The 27,797-nt window shown below is 40.8% G+C and overlaps 3 protein-coding genes across 4 annotated transcripts in view; all 3 read right to left on the bottom strand.

The window, feature by feature from the left end:
• Positions 1–627: 627 nt before the first annotated feature.
• On the bottom strand, positions 628–4,789 carry LOC309715153 (heterogeneous nuclear ribonucleoprotein A0-like). 2 transcript variants are annotated; one of them, XM_082548014.1, is made up of 4 exons: positions 3,622–4,789; positions 2,559–2,709; positions 2,155–2,266; positions 628–732 (listed from the first exon to the last, which is right to left on the bottom strand). In XM_082548014.1, exon 1 carries the CDS (start codon positions 4,714–4,716, stop codon positions 3,811–3,813), a length of 906 nt encoding a protein of 301 aa, XP_082404140.1. In that variant the 5' UTR covers positions 4,717–4,789; the 3' UTR covers positions 628–732; positions 2,155–2,266; positions 2,559–2,709; positions 3,622–3,810. The 2 variants fall into 2 exon arrangements, with proteins under 2 accessions (XP_082404140.1, XP_082404139.1); XM_082548013.1 differs by lacking the exon at positions 2,559–2,709.
• A 1,029-nt stretch (positions 4,790–5,818) lies between these two features.
• maea (macrophage erythroblast attacher, E3 ubiquitin ligase) lies at positions 5,819–21,591 on the bottom strand. Its single transcript, XM_082547994.1, has 10 exons — positions 20,369–21,591; positions 19,612–19,813; positions 15,892–16,074; positions 14,087–14,290; positions 10,678–10,800; positions 10,026–10,102; positions 9,808–9,916; positions 8,131–8,264; positions 7,785–7,980; positions 5,819–7,648 (listed from the first exon to the last, which is right to left on the bottom strand). The coding sequence occupies exons 2-10, from the start codon at positions 19,678–19,680 to the stop codon at positions 7,553–7,555; spliced, it is 1,191 nt and encodes a 396-aa protein (XP_082404120.1). The 5' UTR covers positions 19,681–19,813; positions 20,369–21,591; the 3' UTR covers positions 5,819–7,552.
• Positions 21,592–21,624: 33 nt separating this feature from the next.
• Positions 21,625–27,797, bottom strand: part of LOC309715200 (uncharacterized protein) — a 79,682-nt gene continuing 73,509 nt past the window's right edge. Inside the window, exons 2-3 of the mRNA XM_082548106.1 lie at positions 24,738–24,823; positions 21,625–24,072 (exon numbers count right to left, since the gene is read on the bottom strand). Of these exons, the coding sequence (XP_082404232.1) occupies positions 23,729–24,072; positions 24,738–24,823 (430 nt within the window). The 3' untranslated portion in view covers positions 21,625–23,728. The remainder of the gene's footprint in view (positions 24,073–24,737; positions 24,824–27,797) is intronic.

The following is a 27,797-nucleotide window of genomic DNA, read 5'->3' as shown; positions in this document are numbered from 1 at the left end:
AAAAAAAAAGACATTTTGATAGGACACCTTGTGGAGATTGTTCTGCAAGCCATTTAAACTTCAGTCTTAGTGGTCGTGCAGATCTGAAATGTAAATTATGTTAATTTAATTCTATGTGAATTTTCAGTAGTGGTAACTGAGATTGGATATAATTTATTCATTTAACACATACTTATCTTGTTTGGCAAACATGTTGCAAAACACCAACTGTAACCAAGTGAAAATATAGTTAAAAGGTACCACCAAGGTTTTATTATTATTGCCACTATTGAACTATTATTTCAGCTAGTTATTTAGCCAAAACATGCAGCAATGTGCAGGCAAAACCAAAGTGGAAGGAGGCCAAATAGGAGTGATGGTGATGGGCAGACCTCCACAAGGCACCTTCAAAACTGGCACAGTATGTGCTATGCATATGGAAAAACCATGAAATCCAAGCTGTATTATGGAACACATGGGATGGACAGTAAAGAAGGGCACTCTGCATGTTTTATAAAACACCCCTAAAACAAAAACACATACCAGCTTTACATCTCTGGGCTCCCACCTCTGCAAACCCTCCACCCAACAGATTGAAAACAAGCAATCAGACTGCCCTCAGTGTAAAAAAGCAACATAACAGACATCTTGATATACAAAAATATATTGATTTATTGTGAATTCATAAAAAGAAAGGCCAACATAAGTTTCCTTTTCCTACAGGGTGATCAGAATTCGCCAAGCACCATCATCCTATAAAAAAAAAAAGGTAAGAGAACAAAAGCATAATTTACACTCATGACCACATCAAGCAGTTCCTTTTTAAATCAGCACAAAACCTCAGATTGGTTTTCATTTTTTATTTAAACCCTAACAAATACTTAAGATTACTGTGGGAGTTTTAGTCAACTCTTGTACTGATTTTCTAGTGCTCATTAAAGCCAAGACATCAAGTATTGTCTTGCATTTCATCATTGAAGCGCTCTTTAGAACATCTTTCAATTAATCTGAGAAAACTGCTTCAAGAACCACAAAGACCAAGATTCACTTTTAGACAGTGGTCAGCAGACTTGAAGACTTAAAGCAGTGCTGGAAAAACCAAATAGCTGAATATAACAGTCCACTCTGTGTAGATGACTAGTTTGGTCTACAGTGTTTGTTTATGCAAATTCTGAGTGCATTATGGCTTTTACCTGATACAAAGTAGCATCATCTCCCCTCTGTTCAATTATATATGACTAACGTTCATTGTCAAATGTGGAGGCCGTTTTAACAGCTAGCCCACTTTGCAGCTGTTGAACACTTTAATAATTTAGGTAAGAAGCACTGAGCTGCAGTGGGGTCTGCCACCATCTCCCATGTTTTTATTCCCCACCCCTTCCATTTACTGACCCGTCATGTTTTAATTTTACAACCATCCATTACCACATTAAAACCCGACAAGTGGGTTATTTTAATTACTTATTTGCAAGTTAATAAAATGAAATGTGAAGTCAATTCTGTAGACAAATGTACAGTCAACTGTGTTGTTTACAAAGATCAACTAGATTTTTACTGGTCTTGCAAAACAAGTAAAACCAGAACTACAAGAGCCATTTGAACAGTTTCCCTTTGGCCAAAACCCCACAAAGCATGTGACTGACTTGAAATGCATCTTAAAAAGCTTTACAATTATCAGCTTCAAGTGTTAAATACTTTTGAAACAGTGCAAAAACGCCCATGCTCCCTATGAACATTGGTGGTTTCCAACCAAGATGTTGAATCAAGTAGAAAATTCTCAGACTTGACCTCAATTTTATTTGGGTACTGTTACTCAATGCCAAGTTCTCCTTTCATACGAGGATTTATTCTGGTATTAAACACAAGTTAATAAGTTACCTAGATGAAAGTCAAAACTGTAAAAGCTCAAATACACCAAAAAGAACACACTAACGAGGACTAAGAAAACGCTTTATTTTAGAAGGTGTTCCAGACCAAAAAGGCTAGAAAACCCCGATTTGGATTCAGTACTTATTTTTTTAAAACAAATGCATCAAAGGTGTACACTGGTTAGTCAGTAGCACTGGGGTACTGTATAATCAAAATTCCCTGGAAACCCAGTAACAGTTCACATTAAAAAGCACATTAACACTGCCTTTGACCACACCGGGGGAATCCTCTGAAAACTGACTTCACCTGTGGGGGAAGAAGGCACAACCACTCTTTGGTCCCCACTGTCAGCGTGGAGAGACACACACCCCCATCGTTTCGGGGGTTACCGTCCTCGTGCCCAGGTTACAGAAGCAACCTGGAGGAGATGAGAAAGAAAACAACAGGGTGAGATTCTGCACCGAGCAAAGCTTCTCTGGAGGAGACTCCAATTTACTTGTTCCATCGTTTCATTTAATTATGGAACAATACTTGGACCCCCTTCCAACCCCCCATCAAAAAATAATTAACCCACCCACCCCTCCCTTTTATTTATTTTAAGATTAGCTATATAAGACGCTGATAAATTAAATAATGGCACACGTGTGCACCATCTCAAAGATATGCCATACAATGACCAACACAGAGTGAAGACAGGTTGATTTACATACCTAGTTTGCTGGATGTGGATATCCTAAAGAGATATTTCAGACTCCTATCACAATCGACCCCAGGTAATCAACAGGGTCCTGATGTAGCCTACAAACAAACTGCTACGGCTATTTTGGCTGGGATAGCCTACTGGAATAAGAGTAAGAACACCTAAATGTAGGAATAATCAAAGATAAATATCAGAGCCCTCATGTCCACATAAATATATGTATTCAGAAGAAAAATAAAGAGTTATTAGCAATATCTAAAAACCACAATTTTAAAACAACGTCACACCCTACAAAGCCTACATGCATTGGCTGTGGGTAGACAACCATTAACCATTTCACCCACCTGAGTGTAAGGGAATAAACTGTGGGAATGATGCCATGTAACTAAAGAGCAACAAGGTGATGCCACTTATATACCTGTGGATGAACTTGAGGAAGCCTGGTTAAATAAGTAAAATAACTAAGCTAAGTGGTATAACGTTTTATTTAAAATGAACATACATGAGCATAGCAAATTGTTTTTTTTTTAACAGTAGGTTTTGTTCTCCAGACATGAAAGTATACAATATACATTAGATATTGCTACAGGTAAAGGAAACATGAACAATATTTAGACTGAGACTGGCTGAGAGGTTTGGTACAATAAGGGAGAAGGAAACAGTGGTCCTGCATCCCGTCCCGCCTTTGCTGAATGACCCAATAAGTAAATAATACATGTCCGTTATCAATAATGACATAGCTATGAAAAACCATAAACATGCTTTCTCATCCTCATACATTGAAAAGTCACACTAAGTTTTCTGCAGAAAAAAACAAAATCGAAAACGAACTGCTTTAAAATGCAAATATTAAAAATAAATCAGAACTTGTCAGAAAAACAATCCTACATCGAAAAAATCCAAAAACAACGAGTGAACGCAAATAAAAAATAAATTCAACTCTAGACAACTAGACGCCGGAGGCGTGAGTACATAATAAAAAGCGATGTTATTCTTCGTCTTAATGTGTCCTAGTTGAACGGCAACAACCGCTTCTCGTTATAATCAGGTGTTCTGGGAAGTGACCTTCCTACCTGTTTGGGTTTGGAGGTCTTCGTAATGATTTGGGGGAGGGGGTCTTTGTGTCCGTATCTCTGCCATGGTTGGATTTCACGGCAGACGCCCCGTTACTGGCTTTGACTCTTGGCGTCCAATTCCGGGCTGAGGGGAGAGGGCAATTTGTGGGACAATAGTAGGGGTTGCTTTCCATCGTGCAGTCTCATTTAATAGCCGCCGCCGCCGTAGCCCCCCCTTGCGTAGCCGCCACCGCCGCCGCCGCCTCTGGTGTAGGGAGCTGCGCTCCTCTGGCCGCCGAAAGGTGGCCCTTTCATGGGGCCATAGCCAGAAGGATGCTGACCATAGCCGCTGCCAAACTCATTGTAGCCGTTGCCACCGCCATAGCCACTTCCCTGATCTCCATAGCCACCCCCATATGGCCCGCTGCCGTACCCTCCGTAGCCGCCACAGTTGTAGCCTCCGCCATTACCGTAGTTGTAGTTTCCGCCATAATCCCTGCCGCCGTAGCCATTTTGATTTCCTCTCATACCTCTACCGCCTCTGCCTCTCGGTGTCATAGAGGTTCTGTTGGCTGCCTGCATCTCCTGTTTGGTCAGGGCTTTCTTTACCTCAACTTTGTGTCCTTTGACGGTGTGGAATTTCACGACAACCGCCTTATCGGCCGAGTCGTGATCGGTGAAGTACACAAAGCCGAAGCCCCTTTTCTTTCCGGTCTCCTTCTCTGAGATCACTTCGGACTTCTCGACCTGTCCGTACTGGGAGAAGTATTCGGTCAGATGCTGCTCTTCGATGTCGTCTTTCAGACCGCCAACGAAGATTTTCTTCACCTTAGCGAGGGCCTCGGGCTTGTTTGCGTCTTCTCTTGCCACGGCTCGCTTCACTTCGACCGCGTTGCCATCGACGGTGTGCGGCCTAGCCGCCATTGCCGCGTCGGCCTCCTCCGGCGTGGAGTAGGTTACAAAGCCGAAGCAGCGAGATCGCTGGAGCTGCTTGTTCACGACGACAACGCAGTCGGTGAGCGTGCCGTACTGCTCAAAATGCTTGCGTAGGCCATCGTCGTCGGTGTCCACGTTGAGCCCACCGACGAAAAGTTTACAAAGCTGGTCGGTCATTTTTGAAAAATGGCGAATCGATTACACCCGAACACCCTCAACAACGCTCTGAACTCAAGATGGAGGTGGGGGAGAACGCAGCTGTATTTATATCATACGCGCTGTGACGACATGCTAGGCTGACTATTAGCGCCGCCTTTTCCGGTCCACTGCTGTTTCTTTTGTAGAAAAAGACTGAAGATACATGAATAACCCATGATTTAAAAAGACTTAACTACAGTGAATAGTTTTGGCCATGCTACCCTTTTCTCACGTATTACCAAACCACATCGATCTCAAAAACTTAGACCTTAAAACATGGAGGTGGGGAACCTTGTTATGTATTGCGTATCTCCTCCTCATTATTTTAAAGAGTGCGAGGCTATGACCCAATAAATCGGATGAACAAAAAAAGACTTATTCTCTTTTCTATCTCTCCGAAATATGGCATTGGAAGATTTGCTAATGAAATTACAATTTTTATATTTGGTTTTATCTACGGCAGAGGATTAGGGCCACTGGGGAAAAAAAAAAAGTGGGCACGTCTTTTCCCCCTTTTCCAGAATCCTGAGATTGAAGTCAGAATTCTGACTTTTTTCTCAGAATTCTGGAAAAGAAGAAGAAGAAAAAAGACGTGCTCACTTTTCCCCAGCAGCCCTAATCCTCTTCCGTATTTATCAAGGTAAGAAAGGCTGTAGAAACTGAATAGGCTCTCAACTAGTGTGTGAAATTGTAGCAGACATTATTTTTCACTAATTTACACGTCAAACAGAAAATGAGAAAAATACTGGATTAATCTGGAGAAGAAAACCTTGTCAGTGGCTGATGTGTTTTCTGCAGAAGTTGCAGGTTTCGGTTGTAACAGATAAGCCAATCGTCCTGCCTATTTTCCCCTTATCTTTCCTGCCACGATCTCCATGTAAGTGATCAAACACAAAGAAAAGGCCAATTCCCCTCGAATCCCGACGTCCTCGGGCTATGGCGATGTAGTTTCAGGTGAAAGACACGGCACTTGATTTAATTACCTTGTGCAGAGAATAACCACACCTACCAACAGCTTATGGTAATGCAGATTTCAGAGCAGACAAGAGCAAAGCAGACGGCAAACAAAGAAACACCAAAATCAAAGTTTACTGAAACCTTTATGAGGCATATTGCTCATGAAACAATCCCCATTTCTACTCTACCAACACAAACACACAGGACAGTCTGTGTCTGCACAGATACAGCTCCAAACTATAGATGGACACAAACGAGGTGACTCGTGGTTTGCTGATAAAACAACAGATGGAAGAAAGGACCGACCACAAAATTGATTATGTTAACCTGCATTTTTTGAGTATTCTGGGTGTTCAGGCTTGATTTTCAGAGTGACCTTTAGGTCCTTCTCCATATTATTTTATATCCCAGTCCTTCTATAGTACGTTTGAAAGCCATAAAGGTTGAATGTGACTCCTCTCCTCCTCCTGTCTTTGTAAGGAAAGACAAAGTCTTTACCTTCAGTAAAGGCATGTGAATGTATATTAAATGAAATGGTCTTAAAGCCTGTAATAATGGTGCTGCAAGCAGCTTCAACATAGAGTACAAGACTGGTAACGCAGCGCCATTGTCCTTCTCTTTATTATCGAGGCTTCACTGGGAAAATAGTTATGAAATTCAGACTGTAGGCAACGTCCAGTTGACTAAAAATCACCCAGAATGTCTTTTTTTAAAGGCAAAATTTCAAACAAACTGAAATAAACACCAAACCTGTCACACCAAAAATGGGAAGACTGTTTTTGTGTTTTTCATTTGGAAGCTAAAAACATCAGAGATGGTTTTCTTGTCTGAAAACTTAGTACATTTCTTTACGGGAGCAAGTACCGCTTAATTTATATTACTGTCTGTGAAACTACGAGCTTCTCCAGATATGAGAAATTATAAGCAAAAACCGCTTGACTTGAGGATATTGAAGGCTACATCAGGTTTTAAACACCCGAGAAAACACTCAAATTTACACAGCAATCTGTGCAGATGGCAAATATTTTGTTTTTTTAAAATGACATTTCTCTAAAACTCCTGAATTTATAAATGAAGATCAAGTCCTACCTAATATTTACATTAAAACTGAAGCCTTTTGTAGCCCAAAACATCCTCCAGTTTCAATCGTGAGGGAGATAAATGTAATTAATCCAGTTAGGTAGTTTAAAGGAAGCATTTAAAAATATTCCCTAACAACCAACATAAACATGGCTATAAGACAAACGATGCAGACAGCATGCACCACAGGAGGAGATGTGACTAGGAAGCCATGTCTGTTCACAAAAAAGGCTCAAATCTTGTGTTAATGGTTAAAGCAGCGACTTAACACATTTCTGCCACATTATTTCAGTAACAAACAACATTTGTAAAAGGAAAAAAGTCAAAAGTAACCTCAACAGGATTTTATTTGTTGTAGTAAAATCAAACATCTATCTAGCAGTTTTTCCACTCTTCAGTCTTTTTCTCTACTCTCTAATCTTCAGTGTGAAGGCCTGTAAGATAATGACAATGCTGATAGTCCATGTGCTTGAATGGATCAGATTAAACAACTTCTAGCCACATCTAAAACAGAGTCTTAAAGGAGAGGAGCCCAGTTTGTCAGATAAAATGGAGGGGGCGGGGGGGCACGGGGTCTGGATGGGCTAACTTGAGCTGATCATGTAGAGGAACTGGATGGGTTGGGGTGGTGGAGTCTCCACGGACATGTGGGTTTTGTCTGTGGGAGGAAGGGCACTGGATCACAGCTCCACAGGTGGCTCTGAGCAGGCCGGGTCACAGGTGATGGGCGACGGGCCGTATCTGATGTGGTTGATACTCAGAAGCGTCATCCGAGCAATCACATGATGTACACTTTCTCCGCCTGAGAGAAGTTGAAGACTTCTTTGGTTCTGGGACACACCACTTTGTCATCTTGGCGAATGGACAGAAGAGACTGGAAGAGATAATAATGAAATATCAAGGAGTGTTTTATGAAACTTTATCATCCTTTAAGTCTGCATTTTAAATTGCTTCAACATGGATGGAAGCACCTTTATACAGTCCCAGCTGGCATCATGCAGTTTACTCACATTGTAGCCGTAAACATATCCATTAGGCAGCATCATGGGAGGGTTGTTTTCATTCATGACCTCTCCAGAGATTTTACAGACTAGTCTGGAATTGGCGCAGTGGGCCATGGGTAGAGGCTGAGCCAACTTGTTAAGAGATTTACTGCACACTGGGCAGTCTGGGTTTTTAGAGGTGCCATCCTCCTTGTAGCACTGACTGGTTTGGAAATGGGAGTTAAGGATTAATGCAGATTAGGGAATAACACACAGAATAGACCCCCCTTAGAACAAAAAGCACTATCCATCTTCATATAGCTTAAGAAGTTGAAATGACAGGGTTAAGAGTAACCACACACTGGAAGGATACGGTGTCTTGATGGCAGACAGACCAGCCTGCAGGGTGATGGTGAAGACAGAGTTGTTTCCCAGCTGATGCAGTCTGTAATTGTCATATCGGAACTGCTGGATCAGCATCTTCCAGCGGGCTGGATCCAACAGATCCTGATAGATCAGAAAGAAAAAGAGAAAATAAAAGGAAGATTTTTTTTACAACTGCATTTCTGAAAAATTAATAAATAAATAATCAAGTTTAATTTGGCACAGGGGGCTTTTATAATTTGTACAATATAAAAAAAGTCTGAATTAAACAAAAAGGTCTACTTTTGTGTATAAAAGGCATACATTTGTCTTTGGTCTGCGCAGCTTAAAACACAACTGAAGCTACACCCTGTCTGGTTAGTAATGTTGGGACACCACAGGGTGCACCTTAGACTTCACGTATAAAACGAAATTTATGGTCGAGCAGAGGTTTGTTGTCCTCTCCATTCCAGGAGAGCAAAGTTATAACATACAAAGAGCTGAAATTTCAATGTTTAAAACAATGAAATTTGTGTTGCATTTTTTGTGGCTCAACAAATTGATTCACAAGGCTGGACCATCACTGACCATATTCTGGGGGGGCACAAGATTCCACACATATTCATCACATTTATCTTCTTGGAGCAGTTTCTAAGCTACTTTTATAGCAACAACAACAATAACAATAATAGCAACACTATGACACATTTTTACTTCCTCCAGAGTCTATTACAGTAATGCTCTCTTTTCTGGACCACCTAAAAAAAGAAGCCCCACTGAAAGTCTTAGATTCTGACTTGGTCTTTAATCAGCGATGTTGATTTCAAGTGAATTGTGATTAACGGTTTTTCCAAGAACAGCTGAGACTGTAATCCTATCAGTAATGTAACTGCGTTGTCTAAATTAATTACAGTTTAATCCTTTTTAATTACCCCTGGCAGTATTTTTATTGAGCATGATTATATTTATGATTACTTTTATTATGATCATAAGTAATCATGACACTGAGGAAAAACACTATGATAATAATGAAAGCTACTAAGCTCTCCCGTTAATAGCATACTGGCAGGGAAGAGAGGCTGTTTCTGTAACTCTGGCACAAGCAGCTGGCACAAACACTACACTGGCTTGCCTAAAAGCGAAAGAAAAAAAGCCTTGGTGACAGTGTGCCATAGTACAATTCAGAGGATGTTGGAGTGGAAAATTAAAAACAGCAGTGCCACTGAAAGCCTGTACAAAAAGGGAATTGAGCTTTTTGTAAAAGACAATGGAGGCCCTCTGGTGGCTGGTCTGTGTCTATAGCGCTTTCTCTTTACTTCAAACACACAAGAAGTCAGGCTGGTTTGGTCACAGCTCTGCCCAAAGTGGTACCAATATTTCCACGAGGACAGACCCATGGAGTTTAAAGTTTTTCTCAAAATTTTCCCAAGTGTTTTTCTTTCTTCTTAACACAGAGCAAGAGATTTTCAGCATTTCTAAACATATCAGTTTTCTTTAGAAAGCATAAATTATCTATATTTGAACACAGAAACAAAACAAAAATGACCAGGTCAGAATTATCAGCCTGACTGAAAATCTGAGAAATCTTTATTGAGCCAAAGCACAAACTATTGCTGTGTAATGACTTCTGATCAAATCAAATGATATCCTTGTAGACATTCACACTGATAAAGACCACTAATGTTACCTTGTATGGAGAGATGTGCGTATCTGATGGAAAGGCCAGCATGCCCATCACCTGCCGAACCTCATCCAACTGTCCACCTTCTGCTTGGCTGAAGTGCTTTCTAGCATGTCTAATACACACAGAGAGACTCACAATCTCAGTAACGCAACTGCAAATGTGGAAATACGTGAGTAAAAGGCTTCAGGTGAAAAAATTATTTGTGTGTGTGTTTTAAGTACCGCACTGCATCCATGCGCTTGTTTTGTCTGATGAGCTCAATGAACTCCTGGATTCTCAGACTGAACTCAAGACAACTCTGCCAGAGAAAGGAAAGATGGAAGAGGAGGCATCGAGTTTAAAAAAATGAGGCGACCCCCCCATGGTTAATTAATAATGTCCATGGAAATCGAGACAGAACAAACAGCAAAATGATCTGTTAATATTTTACCATCTAAATGGACTGAGCAGGGAAAAAACCCACATCTGTTACCAACTGGAACTATAGTTTTTCTGATTTACATATTGCCCAACTGGCAAGAAGATAAACTAAACCAAATTTTACTAAAACAAAGCCACGTCCATATAAATAAGTAACAGCCAACAAGTCAGATTATTGACTCCCGTCTGAATTCTACTGAGGACTCAGACCCTGTCTAATAAAATAATGTTGGGATTAAAATGGGAACTTGCTGAGATTCTCAGCAGAGCGAAAGCTACAAGAAAAGCAATCAAGACTTAATTTTTTGCATCAAAAACCGGTTACACTGCTGACTGTTGTTTATTAGAGCCAAAACTATGCAATGTAAAAAACTGATAGCAGGGTTTTTTTCAGGGTTCACTGGTATCAAAGCTAGTATTAACAATGCCTTGAAACATCATTAATTATTCTACCTTCATCTTGCGGAGGCGGGACTTGTTGTCATGGCACCAAGCCAGGCAAGTGGCTGTCTCCTGCCTCTCCAGAGACTCCTCCACCTCCTTAGCTGTGAGGAACATCTCAATGTTCACCAGATCCTAAAAACACAACAGAGACAGAAAAACAGAAAAACACAGGTTATTTCTGTATGTGAAAGGTATGTGTGAACGAGAAGACTTTTCTTTTAACTAACAAGCTGACAAACAGCTATGAGGATATTAATTGAAAGAAGAAGAGATCTATTAAAGTCTGATCTTCGCTACACATTTTTCATGAAGTCAATCATGGCTTAAACAAAAGAAATCTCCGAGGACCTCAGAAACAAGGACGTGATGCTCATTAGGCTGGCTATTGAGTACTCTCTATAGAGGCTGACAGACATTGTACAAAAAAAAAAAAAGAGAAATTCAAGACCATTGTTACCCTCCCTGGGAATACTTGACTAACAAATATTCCTCAGAGAGCAAAATGTGTAATAGTACCCGAGGTGACAAAGTAACCCCGGGTAACGTGCTTCTCAGAAACTAAAGGCCTCTCACACTGGCTCACGCTCATGTTTTTGAGTCCACCATCAGCAGAACACTGAACAAAAATGTTATCCATGTCACGGTTGAATGGAGAATGCCACTGGTCTTCCAAAAGAACACAGCTGCTCATCTGCTGTTTGTTAGAGAAAAGACACTGGAACTGTTTGGTGTAAATCATAAGCACTACATTTGAAGAAATAAAAAGACAGCATTCCAGCATCTGAATCTCATCCCATCTGAAACGCACTGTACTGTTCGAGTCATGGTTTGTAGGCCTTGTCTGCCGGTCCTTAGTGGGGCGATTCATTTGAATTATACTACAAAATTCTAAAATGTCAGGATGTGCCTGTAAAAAAAAGAAAAAGCAAACTGGGTCGTGCAGCAAGACAGCAATGCTCAGCACATGTCATTCTACAAAAGAAGGATTAAAAAGAGTAAAGGTAATGTTTTGCAACATGTGCTGAGCAAATTCAATACAAATGCTCTGAAAGGACCTGAAGCAAGCAGTTCAAAACGATGAAGCCACTCAGAATTTCTGTATCCAGCTGGAGGCCATTTAAGTCCAAGACAAAAATCACACACATCTTAGATGATTAAAAAAATATTATAAATATTTAAAAAAAATGTTCTGAAACAGTATCTCGAGGACAAAAAACTGTAAAATAAGTGAGGGGAAAGGTTTTAGAGACAGGCATGGATGGGGGACGTCCTGTCCTGTATAGTAATCACTAATTACAACTAGTTTGGTGACACGGTTTTTAAAATACTGTGTAGATTTCATGCATTGGCTCATGAAATCACACCATTCATAGCAAAGTGATGTCTGTGCTTCAGTATTCAAGTAGTCGTTCTTCCAGCAGAAACTCTGATTGTGTGGGCTGCATTCAACTGAATCTTGCAGAAAAAGAGAAGCACTGTAATGCTTTTGGTGTGTTTGGCCAGGGCATGTTTGTAAATAGACAGTTTTAACTGACAGCACAATTTATTTCCATGCTTTTCAGTAGTATTATCCACAGACAAATGAACTTCACAGTGTTTGTTTAAAACACTGCATTTAATCTTGTAGTGATTCCACATTACAGAAACAGTACTCTCAGGCTACGTTCACACTGCAGGTCTTGATGCTCAATTCAGATTTTTTGATCAAATCCGAATTTTTTTGTCTGCTCGTTCACACTACAAATAAAATGCGACAGCAACGCGCTCTAGTGTGAACGCTCAAAGCGCCCGCATGCGCAAAAGAAGACGTCACACACAACGCGCTCTGTTTAGACCCAGAGCAACAGTATTGTTTGACTGATGGACCTTAATATAAAGACTTTGGACTTTACGTTTCCCAATTTTTGCTTTAAGTTATTTTGTTATTTAAATAATAATGTAAATAGCCTAATAATGATCCTTATTGCTGTTTAAGAGGAGCGCTGCTTCAAAGGATAGCTGCAGATTTCTGTCAGAATCTGCAGATACAAATAAAATGTTCACGTTTCTCCAACGTTTTTTTTCCCAACAGTTTCACTGACATCTACACTGGATGGCCAGGAAGTGTTCATGGTGTCTACTCCGGAGCTGATAATTGGCGTCTGTCTTGTGTCAGTGACGTAAAAGACGGATTTAATGCGACTTGACCGTCAAACAGCAGTCGCTTTCTGAAACATCGGATATGTATCGGATTCAGTACCACATACGAAAGTGACCCAGATCGGATTTGAAAATATCGGATTTGTGCCGTTCACACTGTCAGACCATGATCGGATATGTGTCGCACAGGGTCAAAAAAATCGGATTTGATGCGCTTTCGCCTGCAGTGTGAACGTAGCCTAATGCAGGCTCCCTTTTGGCCATTTGGCTTGTTCTCCCATTAAAACTACCCCCATTTTAGATTTCCTATCAACAAATAGATCAATATCGCTGCAGATACAATTAAATATGAGTTGCCATTATCACTGCTCTTCCTGTTGGATAAACAAACTAATGTTTATCCATTATTAATGTAAAACCACATTCCTACTTAGGGGTGTCTACATGTTGTAGCTGTTTATTATGAACACAGGGCAGTGGGGAAAGTTGTCTTGTTCGTGTACGCGCTGTTGTTGGTCTTTTTGGTTTACCTTCAACTGCAAGTCTAAATCATAACAAAGAGCTTTTTATGGTGTAAAGAAACAGAGTGTTAAGAACAATGAAAGCTGTCCAGTGTAGCCACAGCCTGTACTTCAAGCTGCTGCTGAATTCCACTCTTGCTCCCTTTAACTCTACCTCTGCCTATCATCACCACCGTAGTGCCACATGCTGCTGTTGTTTTGAATGACCATATGCAAGGACATGTGCAAAGACAGAACATCCATAATCCTTCACTCTCAATAGCCAAAAGCCACAGAAACACAAGGACAGTACCATTAACTCTGCTTTAAGAGTCAGGGCTGTATTCACTAAATCTCCTAACAGCCAAGGAGCAGATGGAGATCCAGCAGGGATCTGCCACAGATCTGAACAGGGCCTGCCACTGACCAACCAGCTGGTTTGTATCAGCGAAATCCTTCTTGGAGTTAAACACTCTGTATATAAGGAACTGGTTAAAAGTCCTTTAAACTGATGTGCAGAACTTATCGTTCTGCACATCAGAAGTTAAGTTGCAATTACTCCTGCACTACATACTGACAGTAAAGGTTAATACCTTTTCCCCTTGCAGATACATAATACTGGATCAAACCCTCAGTAAATAAATGTAAATCATAGAACAATTTCTTTAATTAGGTTCTCTTTTTAAAAAAATGATTTCAGGTCATATTTATGAAGAAATACAGAAAACCCAAAACCTTTGCCTCTTTCTGTACATGAACTGTAGGAGCCCTGTAATTACCTCTATACCGCTCTGTCTGGCCAGTTTCACAGCTGTGTTGTAGTAGCCACAGCGCAGCAGATGCTCCACCATCATGCGGTCCATCCGTTTCTTCTTCCACAGGTTAACTGAAGCTGGCTGGTCGCTGCTGTGCTCCTTTAAGTGCTCGATGCGACGCTTACACAGCTTGGCACTCTCGTCTTCTGCTTGAATGGACTCTGCAGCCTACGGGACACAAACACAATCACGAGAGCTACAAAATGCTTCCTGTTAATCGTTTCTCTAAGAAGGATAATTAAAATGAATTATGTTTATGACATGTAACATGGTTGACTTTAGAACAGGAACAAACCCTGAACACTGAAACCAAGAAGTCAGAAACCTTGAACGCTGCTCAAGTTTCGTTGGAACAAAACTGCTGCTTTCTGCTTCACAGACATGGCAGGATGGAAATTATGGATCACAACCACAAAGGAGTAATTTCTTTCCACTGTTACATGCAGTAAGGACTCGGTGATCCTTCAGCACATAATTACAATCCTAGGCTCGCTTTTCAGCACATCTTGTACTTTTAGAGTAAATTGAAAAAGAAACAAATATAAAATTGTATAACACCAATTTAGATAAGCATTGTTTTCCTGGTAGAAATGGAACAAAGCATGATTTATTTTTCACTTCTCAGATTTCAGATGCCCAATCAGTGCAGTGTCTAATGACATCATCTGATACACAATTAAAGTATCCCCCCTTCCTCCGCCCAAAATGAACCTTTTGTATCTGCTGAGAATGTCGACATAAAGGTAAATTTTTTATTTTTAAAAAAAAGCAAAAGTGCGATTTGACAGCTCAACACACGAGCCACCCTTGGAGCATTCCTTGGCAAACAAATGCAATCCACCTAATGAGGTGCTTTTGCTAAAACAGTGATTACTGTGGTTTTCCATGGTCGGCTCTACGTGAAGCAAGATTTTGTTTGTAAAGAAGATAATACGTGTGATGCATAGATGTATAACAGCTTTTCTACTCCAGGTTAACAAGATGTAGGTGGTTGGTTCTGCTTTACCTCTTCACACTATTTTACATGTTAGGCAAAATGATGGTGTGCAGACGGGTTCGAGTAACTTAGAAAGGCCCACAGAGCACGACCAAAATTTAGCTGCACGATTGAAGTACCTCTTTTAAGGCGTGCACTTTATCTCTTTACAAAAAGCATCAAATTATTTCTTCCCTCAATCGCATTCAAACAGCTGCCAAGGAAAATTGAGATTTCTCTGGCCTTCTGGAAACCGTTTTCTCTCTTTCCAGAAGCGAGATTTTAAATAATGCCAGAAACATTTTAAAACACAGGCCTGTAAGTGTAGCAATGACAACATACACAGGGATGACTATTATGATAGAACTATATACAGCTGCACAGTTGCACTTGAAAGCCATCTTCCTGTTGGGCCTGATTATCTCTGTAATTGCCTTTTTGTATAAAAGCAGTGCTTCTGACTGCTTCCAGAGAAAAGGCTAAAGTTGAAACTGATAGAACCTCTATTGTGTGGTCAGCTTCAGTCGAACAGAAAACAAGCAACCGCAGAGAGTCAGCGCCATCAGAGATTTACTGTTAGGGATGAAAAGAACATGTGCAAAGCTATGCATGTTCATAAAATCAAGTGTTATCATAAAAGGTGGCGGAAAATATCGACTTTTATGCCTTCAAAAACATGATGTTCAAGAGCTGCAAACTCCCTCACTAAAACTAAAAGGAAACTTGGCACTCTTACCAGTCTGGAAGGACTTGACTGTTACACTTGGAAAATGTGTATGCCTGTATCTCTTACCTTCCTCTTCAGGGCACTGAGTTTCTCCACCACTCCATCCAGCAGGGACACCACCGAGTCAACCACGGGGAAGCTGCTGAGCGTTTTCTCCAGCTCTGCAACTACCATTGTGACGTGACTCGTCTCCCTGTCGATGTTCTTCTGAGCCGCTCTAAAGCGTTTGTTCAGAGTCTCGTATGGCACCTGTAGACATCATAAATGTTCTATTTCAGACATTCATTCAAGGGGATTAATGCATCTTAGTGTAATTTTATAAGCTACGATTATAGCTCAATATGTGAATTACCTCAAGACAATATGGTAGAAAACTGTTTAAATACTAAAGCTTTACTTTTTCTTATCCTTGATACAGAACAATTGGCCATCATTATCCTTAATTTGAGATGTTCTGTTCTCTAATTTATGCCGTTTCATCTGGAATGAAGAACAAAAACATGATGCTAAACTCCTGCTTAAACATTTCCTAATACTTAAACTGAAAAACTGCAACAGATTTCTGTAAAAATGTTACTTTCTCCGTCAGTTCACTTTAAATAAAACTTCCATATCAATTTATGGTCATTCAATTTTAGAAAAGCAAGTAAGCTGTCACAACAGATTCAAGAACTTCATCCAGACCACAAAGAGAAGGGGGGAAAAAAAAAAACACCATTTCCCCTCACCAGTTGGCACACACTGGAGCGCAGTCAGAGTCTGTAAACTTCTGAAAACTCAGCTTGAAAAAGCTAAAAAAGCATTCGAAACCACGTCCTTTTCAGAGAAACCTGCTTTGTTAAATGATGTACTTATTTTCTTTGCACAACAATAAAAGTACTTAACTAGTTTCATGTGATTCTTGATATTCCCTCTGCTGACATGCTGGATCAACAAAAGAAGTGCTTTGACCGATTGAAAGGAGCGTTTCTTTTAACTCAGAGCCAAGTTTATGTCACAGATTACTAAGATGGCGAGGAAGGAATCGGGGGGGACAAACTGGAAAATGCAGCACCAAATGGGCCGCATTTCTCAGATAGCTTACTTTACCACATATTGGTATATACTCCAAAAAAAATTATTGGATGGATTTTTCGTATTACACTAACAGCTCCCATCAGAATATAACAGAGATTAAACATTACCTTTATGTCAGCCTCCACTCCCTAATATCTTTCAGTGACGACTACATTAGAGTCAGGATTCGCCACAGACAAGGTTTATACTTACTTATTGACCAGCAAATATTCTGGTTGCCCAGATCAACAAATAACTACCGGTACTCACAACTCAAATTTTTCAACACAGAAGACGATGATTTTAGCAAGATGTAAGGAAGAGCCGAGGTATATTTATAACGTAGGTAAAAGGTTTTTCCTGGCTCAGAGAGGGTCATTAGAGATAATCAGTTTGCATTACGTCAAAGTCATTTCAATATGTCTGTGTTACATTTTTAATATAAATCTATTAATTGTCCTGCTGTTATTGGCCAGCTGACAGGCACAAATGTGTAGTCTCCTCAGTTCACAACACTTATTGAACATGTCAATGTTTTTGATTTTGTTCTGGGGAAAAACACATGTAGCAGGCTTTGGTAACATAGTAATATAGTAGCTAAATGGTAGATTGGTAAGCTCTAATTAACTTTTACAAAACTCGGTGCTCATTTTTTTAAAAAGCTGCTTGAAAATGATTACATATTTTTTCTGTGGCAGACTCATCCTCATGGCAATTCAAACAGACTCATAACTTTTTCTGTAGGTGGTCATGTCAATGGCATACCTGCTGGCACAGACTGTGCTAACCCAGGGTTTTTCCTGGCTCAAAAAGAAGGCTTTGAGGGTGGTGACCACACATGGAAGCACACATTCTCCTTTATAATTTAGCCATAAAGTCTTTTGTTAACAGCTTTTCAGATACACTTTTATAAAATAAATAACACATATTCTTAAATAATCCATAAGGCCCATGTCTGCAAAAAATTTTTAGCTGCATGTTGGGAAAACTGAAATATCCCCTTTCTGAATTTGACTGGCTACTAGATGTTATAACATTGCTAAGATTAGTAACCCCTTTATGATATGACCTTGATTTAGTCAAGAGTGAACATGTAATTCAGCCATGAACACAAAGCAGACTGTTATCACAGTAAAAGCCATACAGTATATGAGTATGGTGGTTATCATTCATAATTGTTTTAAGTGAATCCTTGGAAGAGACAACAGGAAGCCCATTTCAAACAGCAAACATTACATATTAATAACAATCACAGTAATAATCAATACAAGGCTCAAGTGATTTAATTATCATTTTGACTGCATTTTGCTGTCAACATTTTAATACCTTTGTGTCTTAATTGTGAGATCTTTATATATGCTTAGTAATGCAGAAATACAGATCAGATTAGAACCTTCTTCAGTTTCTGGGACAGGCATTATTACAATGATAAAATTCTGCTCAATACAGCTCCAAATGTAATCAACACTGCTGTCCTGCAGCTGTAGACTCCCATTTGATGCCAATTACAACCATCACTCCTGTCTTAAAATGGTGCCCATCATCTCACTGCAGCATCCAACCATAGCAGCCAGAGACATCCCCAAACCAAAGCCATGCATGCTCAGCACAGAGGCATTTTAACATCAGCTGCAGCAGGAAATGCCTCTATCCATCATGCAACATTACACAATTAGTTACCACACAAAAGCAGTAAATGCGCCGGTACTCACAGCCCTGCTGTCTTTATATGACGACGCTCTCCTGATCACAGGAAGCAGCCCGGACCTGTCTTTTAGCAGCGGTGTCGCAGCAGCAGCGTTATGTGGAATGGAGGAAAACCGTGCGTGTGTGCGGCGGCGGCAGGCTGTGATTTCTCTCACTGGCCATTTTGAAGTACAGGGAGGCAGCAGCAGCAGCAATCTGATGACACTGCGCTAACTCACAGTGCTGCTTCTCCGCCTGACAGCACCGGGTTAGGGGATCTTCCTCCTCCCCCGAAAGCTTTAAACCCACGTATCTCCGAACCAGCCCGGATTTCGCTTGCTTTGACGTTATGAATTGGGCAGGCTGCTCGTTAAACACGACAAATACTGGTTTTAAGTGCCGTAGCTAAGCTAACGGCCGAGTTAGCAGGCCAATCACGTTTGCATGTCACTTCTCTGACTGGGGGCGAGTAACCATGCTGCTTCCATGTAACCATATAAACTGTAACCCTTAAACCTCCTATCCCAGTCTTTTTTAAATGTCCAGGTCAGCGCAGGAGACAAGCTGTACACTCGCACACATACACTACACAAAAAAGCATGCTTCCCACAGGCCAGCCATCTTTAAGGTGATGCACCCTTAGGTAGGTGGTAGGTACTTAGGTGAGCTCACGAGCCATGGTTAAAAGGATAATCAGGCCAAACCCAACAAAAAGTCAAGCGATCAGCTTTTGGGCCTCTGACGGACTCAGAGTCCATAATAAAAAGAATTAACCCAGCAGGAAGCTAACCAACTAACCCCCAGCTTATATCATTTAGGGGACCACTCATATTTTTACATCCGTTCATAAAAACAAGCACTTTACGGACACTGGGTGCCTGGCTAAGCTAATTCAGCTAGCGTTAGCCTCCCTGACGAGTTCACTCGCTATCTAATGAACGACTAATTCCGATTTCTTTCCAAGTGGCACAGCACGCATCGCGTATTTTTGTAACAGCAGACTCATTGGGCTATCAATATACACCATTATGCGTTTGTGTTTACCTTCAGGGTGGGATATTCTTGGACTTTGAGAGCCATGGACAGTTGAGATGCTGTCTCCTGCACCGCCATCTTGGTTTTGTGGTTTTCTTGTGGTTGTTTGTGTTTTTTTTCTATCAGCTCAGAATGGGCTCAGCGCTCACTATCGCCATCTGGTGGGACGGTGTAAGTACTGACTCTGAAGACGTTCAGGATTCAGCACTTACTATGGAAACATAACGAAGTGACAGTTATACTCCCTCCCTAACCTTGTGCACAACATTTACACACAGCACAACACGCACGGACGTACATACACAAACAGTAGGAGGAAAATAAATAAAAAATAAATAGGATAATAGAAAAGTATTTATACCTTACAGTTATTTGCTTGCATTCCTAAACATAAACGTTTTTGTAGTTTGATTATTCCTCACTTTTCAGAGAAGTCCAGTGTGTTGCCTCAAACTTGGGTATAGAACATTATTTTGGTGGGTATTTCTGTCTAAGTAAAAAAGGATGTAAACAGTAAGGACATAAGACATTTAAACAAGTGCAACTTCCACCAATACTTTCAGATTTGCAACTCTGAGAAATGAAATGGGAAAAAAAAGACTAATACACCTCCAGGAAGAAGTACAGAAAGGTGGTGACATCCAGGATGAGCGCTGCACTGTTTTAACCCATTCCAGTTTGTCCTGTTTAGTGAAAGGTGATTTTGTTTTTCTGTGTGTAAGGATGCGTTTCAGCCTATTTGCGTGTTTGTACACCTCTGAAGTACCTGCTTGATGGGCGAAGCTTGAACAAATGGAGGTCTGGAGAGTCTTTGTGGCCTTCTTCACACAGCAAGTGGTGTAAAGATGATCCAGATATGGTAGCTCTGTGCCCACAATCTTTCCACAACATGCTGGAGGGCCTTTTGTCAGCTTTGGTACAGCTACCACACCAAGCTGCGAGGATGCTCTCTACTGTGCTGTAAAAGCTGCAGTGTTGGTGGCAGTGTGGTGCGCAGTAGACTCTCTCTATGGATGTGTAGTGGTGTGTCTGTGGTTTTCTTTTTGGTTCGGGACTCTATAATCATCTCTTTGGTGTGTGTGTTATTAAAACACACACATGACATCATATTGTTATGATGTCAAATTGAGTGCAATGGCTGTCGTATCATCTGTAAACGTAACAGTGGTATTCGTCTTGTGCATGCACTGATGGTCATGTCTGTCCGGAGCATACAGGAAGGGTCTCGGCACATAGCCTTGCAGAACTCCGTGGTCAGAGTGAGGATGGGGAGTGTTTGCCTGCCCAGGCTGACAGTCTGAGAGCAGTTGGTGTTAAAATCTTATACCTGGTGATCTACCTCCGCTGTGACGCATAGCTTTATGTGATTGAATAGCAGTCTTTCAAAGTATTTAGGAATGATCATGGTAAGAGGAATTGGCCAATAGTTGTTGACACAACTTACTGTAGATTTTTTGGTCACAGGTTCAATGATGGTTAAAAAATTAACCATCATTGTGTTTTTAAAAAGTTTGAAGTTATTCAGCAGGAAGAAAGAAAGCATCAAGGGAAAGGGATGAATGACTGAATAACCCTTTAGTGTTGGAAACATGTAAACAGTTTTTGCATGTCGGTAAGAAACATTCTTATTATTGTTATGAAATATCCCTTCTTTAGGGCTGGGAGGACACAGACCCAGTGTCAGTCAACTAACCCCCAGCTTATTTGTATTTAAGGAGTATTAGCGTACTCCCAGTGCCAGTCCCAAGCCTGGATAAATAGGAGGGGAGCATTCAGAAGGGCATCCGGGGTAAAAAATGTGCCAAATCAAACATGTAGTTCTATCCGCTGCAGAGCCCCTTGGGTAAACAAGGAAGCAGCCAAAAGAGCCCAGCCATCATCATTATTATTATTGTCCTCTAAGTGTTGAGACTTGTGAGAATAATGTAAAAAAGAAAAAGGCATATTTTGTCATTTCACAGCCTTGAATGTCATGAGCAATGAAAGAAATCTCCGTCCCGGGTTTCTCCATGGATCGGGTTTCCTCCAAGGCGTGAGCACCGATAAGCAGAGTTCTGTATAAAATTAATTATTCAAAGTAAGCTCAGGTATGCCGTTCAGCAGGTTAGTTACAGCGCCGGGAGTAGCTTGGGAGAACAAAATGACACAGAAACTGCTTCAGGTTGCTCTTCCAAAATCAACTCAAAGGTTTATTCAGTATACAACAGTTTATATAGAGGAAAAAAAGGTTCGTGTGTCAGCAGATTCTCAGTTCAAACCGGTACAGACCAAATAAGGAAACGTCTTCCTGCCTTCTGAGCAAAGAAGTATCCTTTGTGTAGTTTATCAGTTCAGCTACAATTTATGATCATTCCAGCAAAATACACTCCTAGACATAGAATACAGAGTTCTTTCATTAGTGAATTCTGAAACAAACCACCTGGCCTTTAACAAGCTCTTTTCTAGGAGATAAAGAAGGGAGGATGGGAGTAAGGAAGTGATCTCTGTGGTGTTTTCGACCTTGAGGTACCATCCTGTGATTCTTACACATTAATTCTTGGGTCACAGAGAAAGAGAAAAACAACTAGTAAATGGGCCTTATTGAGTAACAGTTTTCCTGTATAATATCACTATAAAACAATATCCTGTAAATGCTATCATGGTATCAAAATATCACAACAGTTCCCCCCTTTTATCATGAAATGATAACATAGTATAAAGACAGAATGTAATAACATAATATAAAGACAAATCATAAATGTGAAACAAATCATAAATGTAACTGGTCCTTCGAGCAAGCTTAATATCAAAAATCCTGAGAGCGTATACATGGTATCACACAACAGACAATAATTATCGAAAACATGCGGCAACGGTTACAAAGGCTACAATTAGTTTCTTCCATTTTCCAAACGTGTCCTGTAGCCACTTATGTAGCCACTGACCGTGGCCTGTATTGGCAATTAGTTCTATCTTCAATGCTTCAAGTCTATTCATAGCTTGTGTGAATGAACCGTTAGGAGCGGTATTATTGGGAATGAAAGTACAGCATACATCAACGGTCACTAGACCACAGGTACCGGTCCAATTAACAGGTAAGGCTAGTCTAAGAGTATTGTTGCACAACCAATAACCGTTAGGGATTGCTCTAGTTAGGCGCGTGACCATGTGTGATTTAACTAACTCCCCCCAGTCAGTGTCATTTAATACACCTTCTGGGGGAACAATGATCGATTCTCCGCTCGAACTTGAACTGTGTGTGTGTTCCTCCAGATATGATACAACTTCAGCCACAGAGACAGCTAGCCATGTCTCATTACAGCGTGCACCTGGGGAGTCAGAGAAGAATGTATAGTTATCCTTTGTATAATCTATGTGTGTGTCTGGGCCCGTTAACTTTAGTCTACGCAGACATATCATACTAGTATTAAAATGGAAAGGGATCTGTCCTAGGGGTAGTGAGGGCTTTAACCTAGTCTTAGGGCGTTTCATTGGGGCGCAGGTCCCTGCCGTGTCATTAGATAACTTCAATAATTTGCCTAATGGAGTCTCAGGGTTAGTTGGTGTGTGTGTGTGTCTAAGTAGGCAGTCGAGAGGGCTCAGAGTCAACTGTAAAGTGTCTTTAAGGAGAGCATTATCTCCGCCGATTTTCTCTAGTCCCTCAGTGAGGGGGAAACCGTATATGGGGTATCCTACTATTACCTGTTCTGGATTAGCCTTTGAACAGACATAACAGTTACTGTTTCCTAAATCACGAGCGGCTATTCTGGCATTTTCATACCAGGAGTTGACTCCTGCTCTAGAGGGCGCATAAAATGGTTTATTAGTGGCGTCTATGTTGCTATTTACTGATTGTGAGGAGCGTATTAAGTAGGTGTCTCGCAAAGTAGAGCATGAGGTATTGTCAGCAAAATATGACCTGCAGAAATGTGAACATGGTTGCAGTTTACAATACAAAATGGCAAAGAAAAATCCTAAAGTTAATGCGATAGATATGATAAATAACCTAAATATATAAGAAAAACAGTTCTTCAGTCGTCTTCTGGCCTGGTCCCAGGTTCGAGAGACATAGAATAAGCGTCGTATGATGACAATGGGCATTTCATTTTCTCCATTATCAGGATGGAATGAGTCTAGCTTTATCAGATTAGACATCCTGTGGTACTCTCAGCTTTCTATTCCTGCTGGATGTTCGAGTACCTTGCTGTGGCTCTTTCAGACGTTGTGTGTTAATCAGTGATTGCGTGTGTGTAGGTGGATTGGATCCGGGCGTTGGCTCGCCGGAGACGTTGTCTGCTTGATCCGACGCCTGAGATGGTCTGGTTGGGCTGGTCTTAACCCTGCTGGCATGAATCCACTGAGGTTGTCCGTCTGTGAGGATGCTGGTCACTGCCAGTACAGTCTGGGGGCTGGAAAACGCGCGGCCTCCCTGAGTGTCCTTGGTTTTAGCGACTTCACCAACACCGCATCTCCTGGTCTCCACTGGTGGAACTGTGGAGGGGAGAGGCTGAGAAAGACAAACTTTCTGATAGTTATTATTCAGTGTTTCTACCAGATTGTGAACATAGTCGGACAATGCAGTGTCTACATCCCCTTCCAATAGCGGTGCCCCTCTGGAAGCTGACCATGGTGTTGGAAATAGTCTTATTTCAAATGGAGATAATTTGGTTACTGCAGATGGAGTCATAATGTATGAAATGGAAAATCTGGTTGTGGTAAATGCTGATGTTTCGCTTTTGGTTTTCCTACATTAGTTCGTGCACATGTTAGACAGGTTGCTAATATGCTTTTTACTGCATGTGATGTTTTCTCAATTACAAATCTTGATTTTATTGCCCCTATTACCCCTCTTTGTCCGACATGACTCACAGTGAAAATGTCGGACAAGGACTGGCATCAGGGAATATGGGAGGGCAATCAAACCCTCAAGATTTTGTATAGGCCATCTCTGTCATCTAAGGTACAGTCATTATCCTCCCAATAGGTGTAATCAGATGCAGAGGCTTGCTCTTGTATAAAGTTTAAATCAACATTTGTTTCTAAATAGTCTGGGAGTGTAACAAGTGGCAACTGTAGGGGCACAGATAATACTTCCTGTGGAGGTGGGAGCTGCGATGCAGCTGCAGCCTTGGCTGTCACGTCTACTAGAGCATTACCTGCTGCTTCGTCTGTGTCAGCTGTACTGTGTCCTTTCGTTTTTACAACTGCAACGGCCGATGGCAGCTGTATAGCCTGCAAAAGTCTTTGAACAAAATCAGAATTTAGCAATTGATTTTCCGTCAGCAGATCTAAATCCTCTTTGTCTCCACAATGTGCCAAAGTCATGTACGACGCCAAACGCATAGCGGCTGTCTGTGTAAATTGTCACACGCTTATCCAAATGGAGCTCACAGGCGCGTATTAAAGCCATGAGCTCTGCTTTTTGTGCTGAGTGAAATGGTAATGAGTGAGCCTCTAGTATGATGTCAGGCAATGTCACCACTGAATAGCCACAAAGAAATGAGTTGTCATTCGGCCTTGAACAGGACCCGTCCACATAAACCGTGGCTGAGTCTGAGATAGGTGTTTGCTCTAAATCTGGACTTGGTGCTGTGGATTCCTGTATACGTGTCATGCAGTCATGATCGTCAAGCCTGTCTGAGCCATCCTGTCGGTCAGAAGAATACAGCATATGGATCAATAAATGTGCTGGCGAATTGGGTGTGCTGCTCGCTTTTATAGTGAGATTTGCATATGTTGTGTAGTTATGTTTGCTAGAATGGTCGTGACCTGGTGATTGGTGTGTAGAATAGTGTCATGTGAGAGTGTGAGCTTCTCGCAGTCCCTTATCATGATATCACAACAAGCAATAATAGAGAAAAATAGCTTTAACAACCATAAGCACCCAACGTTACTGTGAGATATTTCTGTAATGAAATCAGTAAATAAATAGTGGCTATATTTACATGGATCTTAGTTTTTAAATGGTTTAAAAGCCCAGATAAAGAAAAATGCTTCAAATAAAGAAACTCAAAAAAAATTAATGGAAAAATTAGTGGCACGTGGGAACACGAGCCAAAGTCATAACAAAGATGTTGAGGAAGACAAACAGATGATGCATTTAACAGCTTTGATGTAAACAGCGCGCAGTATTAAAACCATATTTCACATGAACACCTGGCACCAAATCTTTCATCCAAATAAAAATAATAATGTGTGATTTAATAACCTCTTATTGTGTTTATTGGTTTCTCTAGGCTTGTTTTATTGAATCATCCCTTTCAAGCAGAGCTTAGTTTGATCCTTTTTAGTCACTCATCACATTTATTTATATATACAATAGAAATGCAGTTAAATGAAAACCAACAGGGATAAGAGAAAAACGAGGTTTTGGGCTAAAAGCAGAACGAATGGATGACACTGGAGACACTTAAGCTGCTTTCAACATGCACTGCATCCCTGAACATTTCTAGACTTTACCCTTGTGTCTCTTTGGTAGAGGAGAAGCAATTTACATGCATCAACCAGGCAGGAGCAGTTCTCTTACTTACATGTTGGCCTCAAAAGGACGACTGTAAATATTCAGGTGAGGCAGCTGCCAGGGTAGAGCATGCAAGAAGGCAGACTCTTGATGCCCCGTGGTTTACTGTGAATTTACTGCGTAATTACATGAGTTGTCTCACACATGCAGACTTTGTAAAAGTCTAGAAAAGCTCAGAGCTGAAGCACAAAGCTGTGGACAAAAAGCCTGGCCCAGAGTTCTTGTATAACTGCATAATGCTTAAACAATTATTGAAGCTGGTGGAAGAACAGAAAATTTGCTACTCCTACAATAATCAGGATGAGATATCAGTCTGAAAACAACATTTTTATCTTTCCAAATGCCAGAATTCGGCTGCTTTCATTGTTTTAAATCAGCGTAAAGGATATTTTGAAGTTTGCAGGACAAAATAACAAACTCAAGATGATGAGCTGGAGTCTGGAAAATTATACACTACAGTAAAGGCTGGTGACGATGACAACGAGTTATATGTGGTGCACAGGAGTGACTCATATTTAAACATTAATAACACGTTGCTACATTTACAGAAAAGGCAGAAAGAGATAAAAAAGGATAAAGATGAAAAAATGTTTGTGGCATAGTGTAAACAAATGACACTGATGGAGAAAAAGCTGTTAGTTATTCATTTTGTTCACATTAGTCTGTTTGGAAACCAACTCTGGGTTTTGTTTAAGGACGTCCATCTAAAAATAAATTGTATGTAATCAATTTGAAAAAGAAAATGAAACAAAATTGTAAAAACATATTTACACACATGCACTGAATTATAGGAGGTACTGTGCAAAGGCTCGGCCACATTTCTTTTCCTGTGTGTGAGCGAGAGCGCCCTCCCCCAGCTGCGCTGAACATCTTGCCATTGGCCACAGTCCAGTACCAGGCTGTGCTGATTGGTTGGCTCCAACTCTAATCACTTACAATTGGCCCATTATCTACTGCATGCCACACCTCCCGTACGCACACACACACACCTCCACCCAGCTTTGGGACACAGTGGAAGAGTGGACACACTGAGAGGAAGGTGATGCAAGGTTTGTGATGTATTTTTGGCCCCATATCACAGACTTCCTGTGTGTAATTTTCTGTGTGTGTCTATGTATGTGTGTGCGGGTTTGTGTGATAACAGCGGCTATTCTGTAGTGTGTTTAAGGTCTGAAGAGATAACTCTGTGCCAAGCTAATAAGGGTGAAACAACCCCCCCCCCCCCACCCCCTTCCTCTGTGTACTTAACAGTATGAAGGCTTGGTTGTGTGTGAATGTAAGAATTTGTTTATTTTTCTGTGAAAGGGTTGTTGTTTAGTAAGTAAGATGTTTGCAGAGACGTGGGGATTACTGCTTCGATGAATTCTACCCAGAAGGGTTTTTACATGTTGCTGCTGGTTATATAGAAAAAAGTCTGAGTATCAGCTCTCATCGTATGACAAATACAGCATCTAAAACATCCTTATGAACCATAAATAGGGAGCCGATTAGAGAGCGAGTCTTTAAACGTAAGTGTTGAGAGGGCTGTGCACTCCTCAGCGCATATGATCAGTGAAGTATGTGAGGTATTAAGAGCCAAAACCACTGTGAGTCCCAAAAATTAATATTAATAAGCTTAGATAGGACACTTCATGCAAAAGTTGCAAAACCCCTGTTTTACTGTAGCTAAAACATTAAACACAATCTATAACAAAAT

Source organism: Aulonocara stuartgranti, assembly GCF_965226115.1.
Source record: "Aulonocara stuartgranti genome assembly, chromosome: 2".
NCBI lineage: Eukaryota > Metazoa > Chordata > Actinopteri > Cichliformes > Cichlidae > Aulonocara > Aulonocara stuartgranti.
This window is presented reverse-complemented; position numbering and strand designations above follow the sequence as displayed.

Bases quoted from the DNA above. Each gene is read 5' to 3' on its own strand.
- LOC309715153 (XM_082548014.1), bottom strand. From the start codon at position 4,716: ATGACCGACCAGCTTTGTAAACTTTTCGTCGGTGGGCTCAACGTGGAC.
- maea (XM_082547994.1), bottom strand. From the start codon at position 19,680: ATGGCGGTGCAGGAGACAGCATCTCAACTGTCCATGGCTCTCAAAGTC. The intron at 16,075-19,611 runs GTAAACACAAAC...TGATGTCTACAG, and splicing joins AAGAATATCCCACCCTGAAG to GTGCCATACGAGACTCTGAA. The intron at 10,103-10,677 runs GTAGAATAATTA...TTTCTCTGGCAG, and splicing joins CCCGCCTCCGCAAGATGAAG to AGTTGTCTTGAGTTCAGTCT.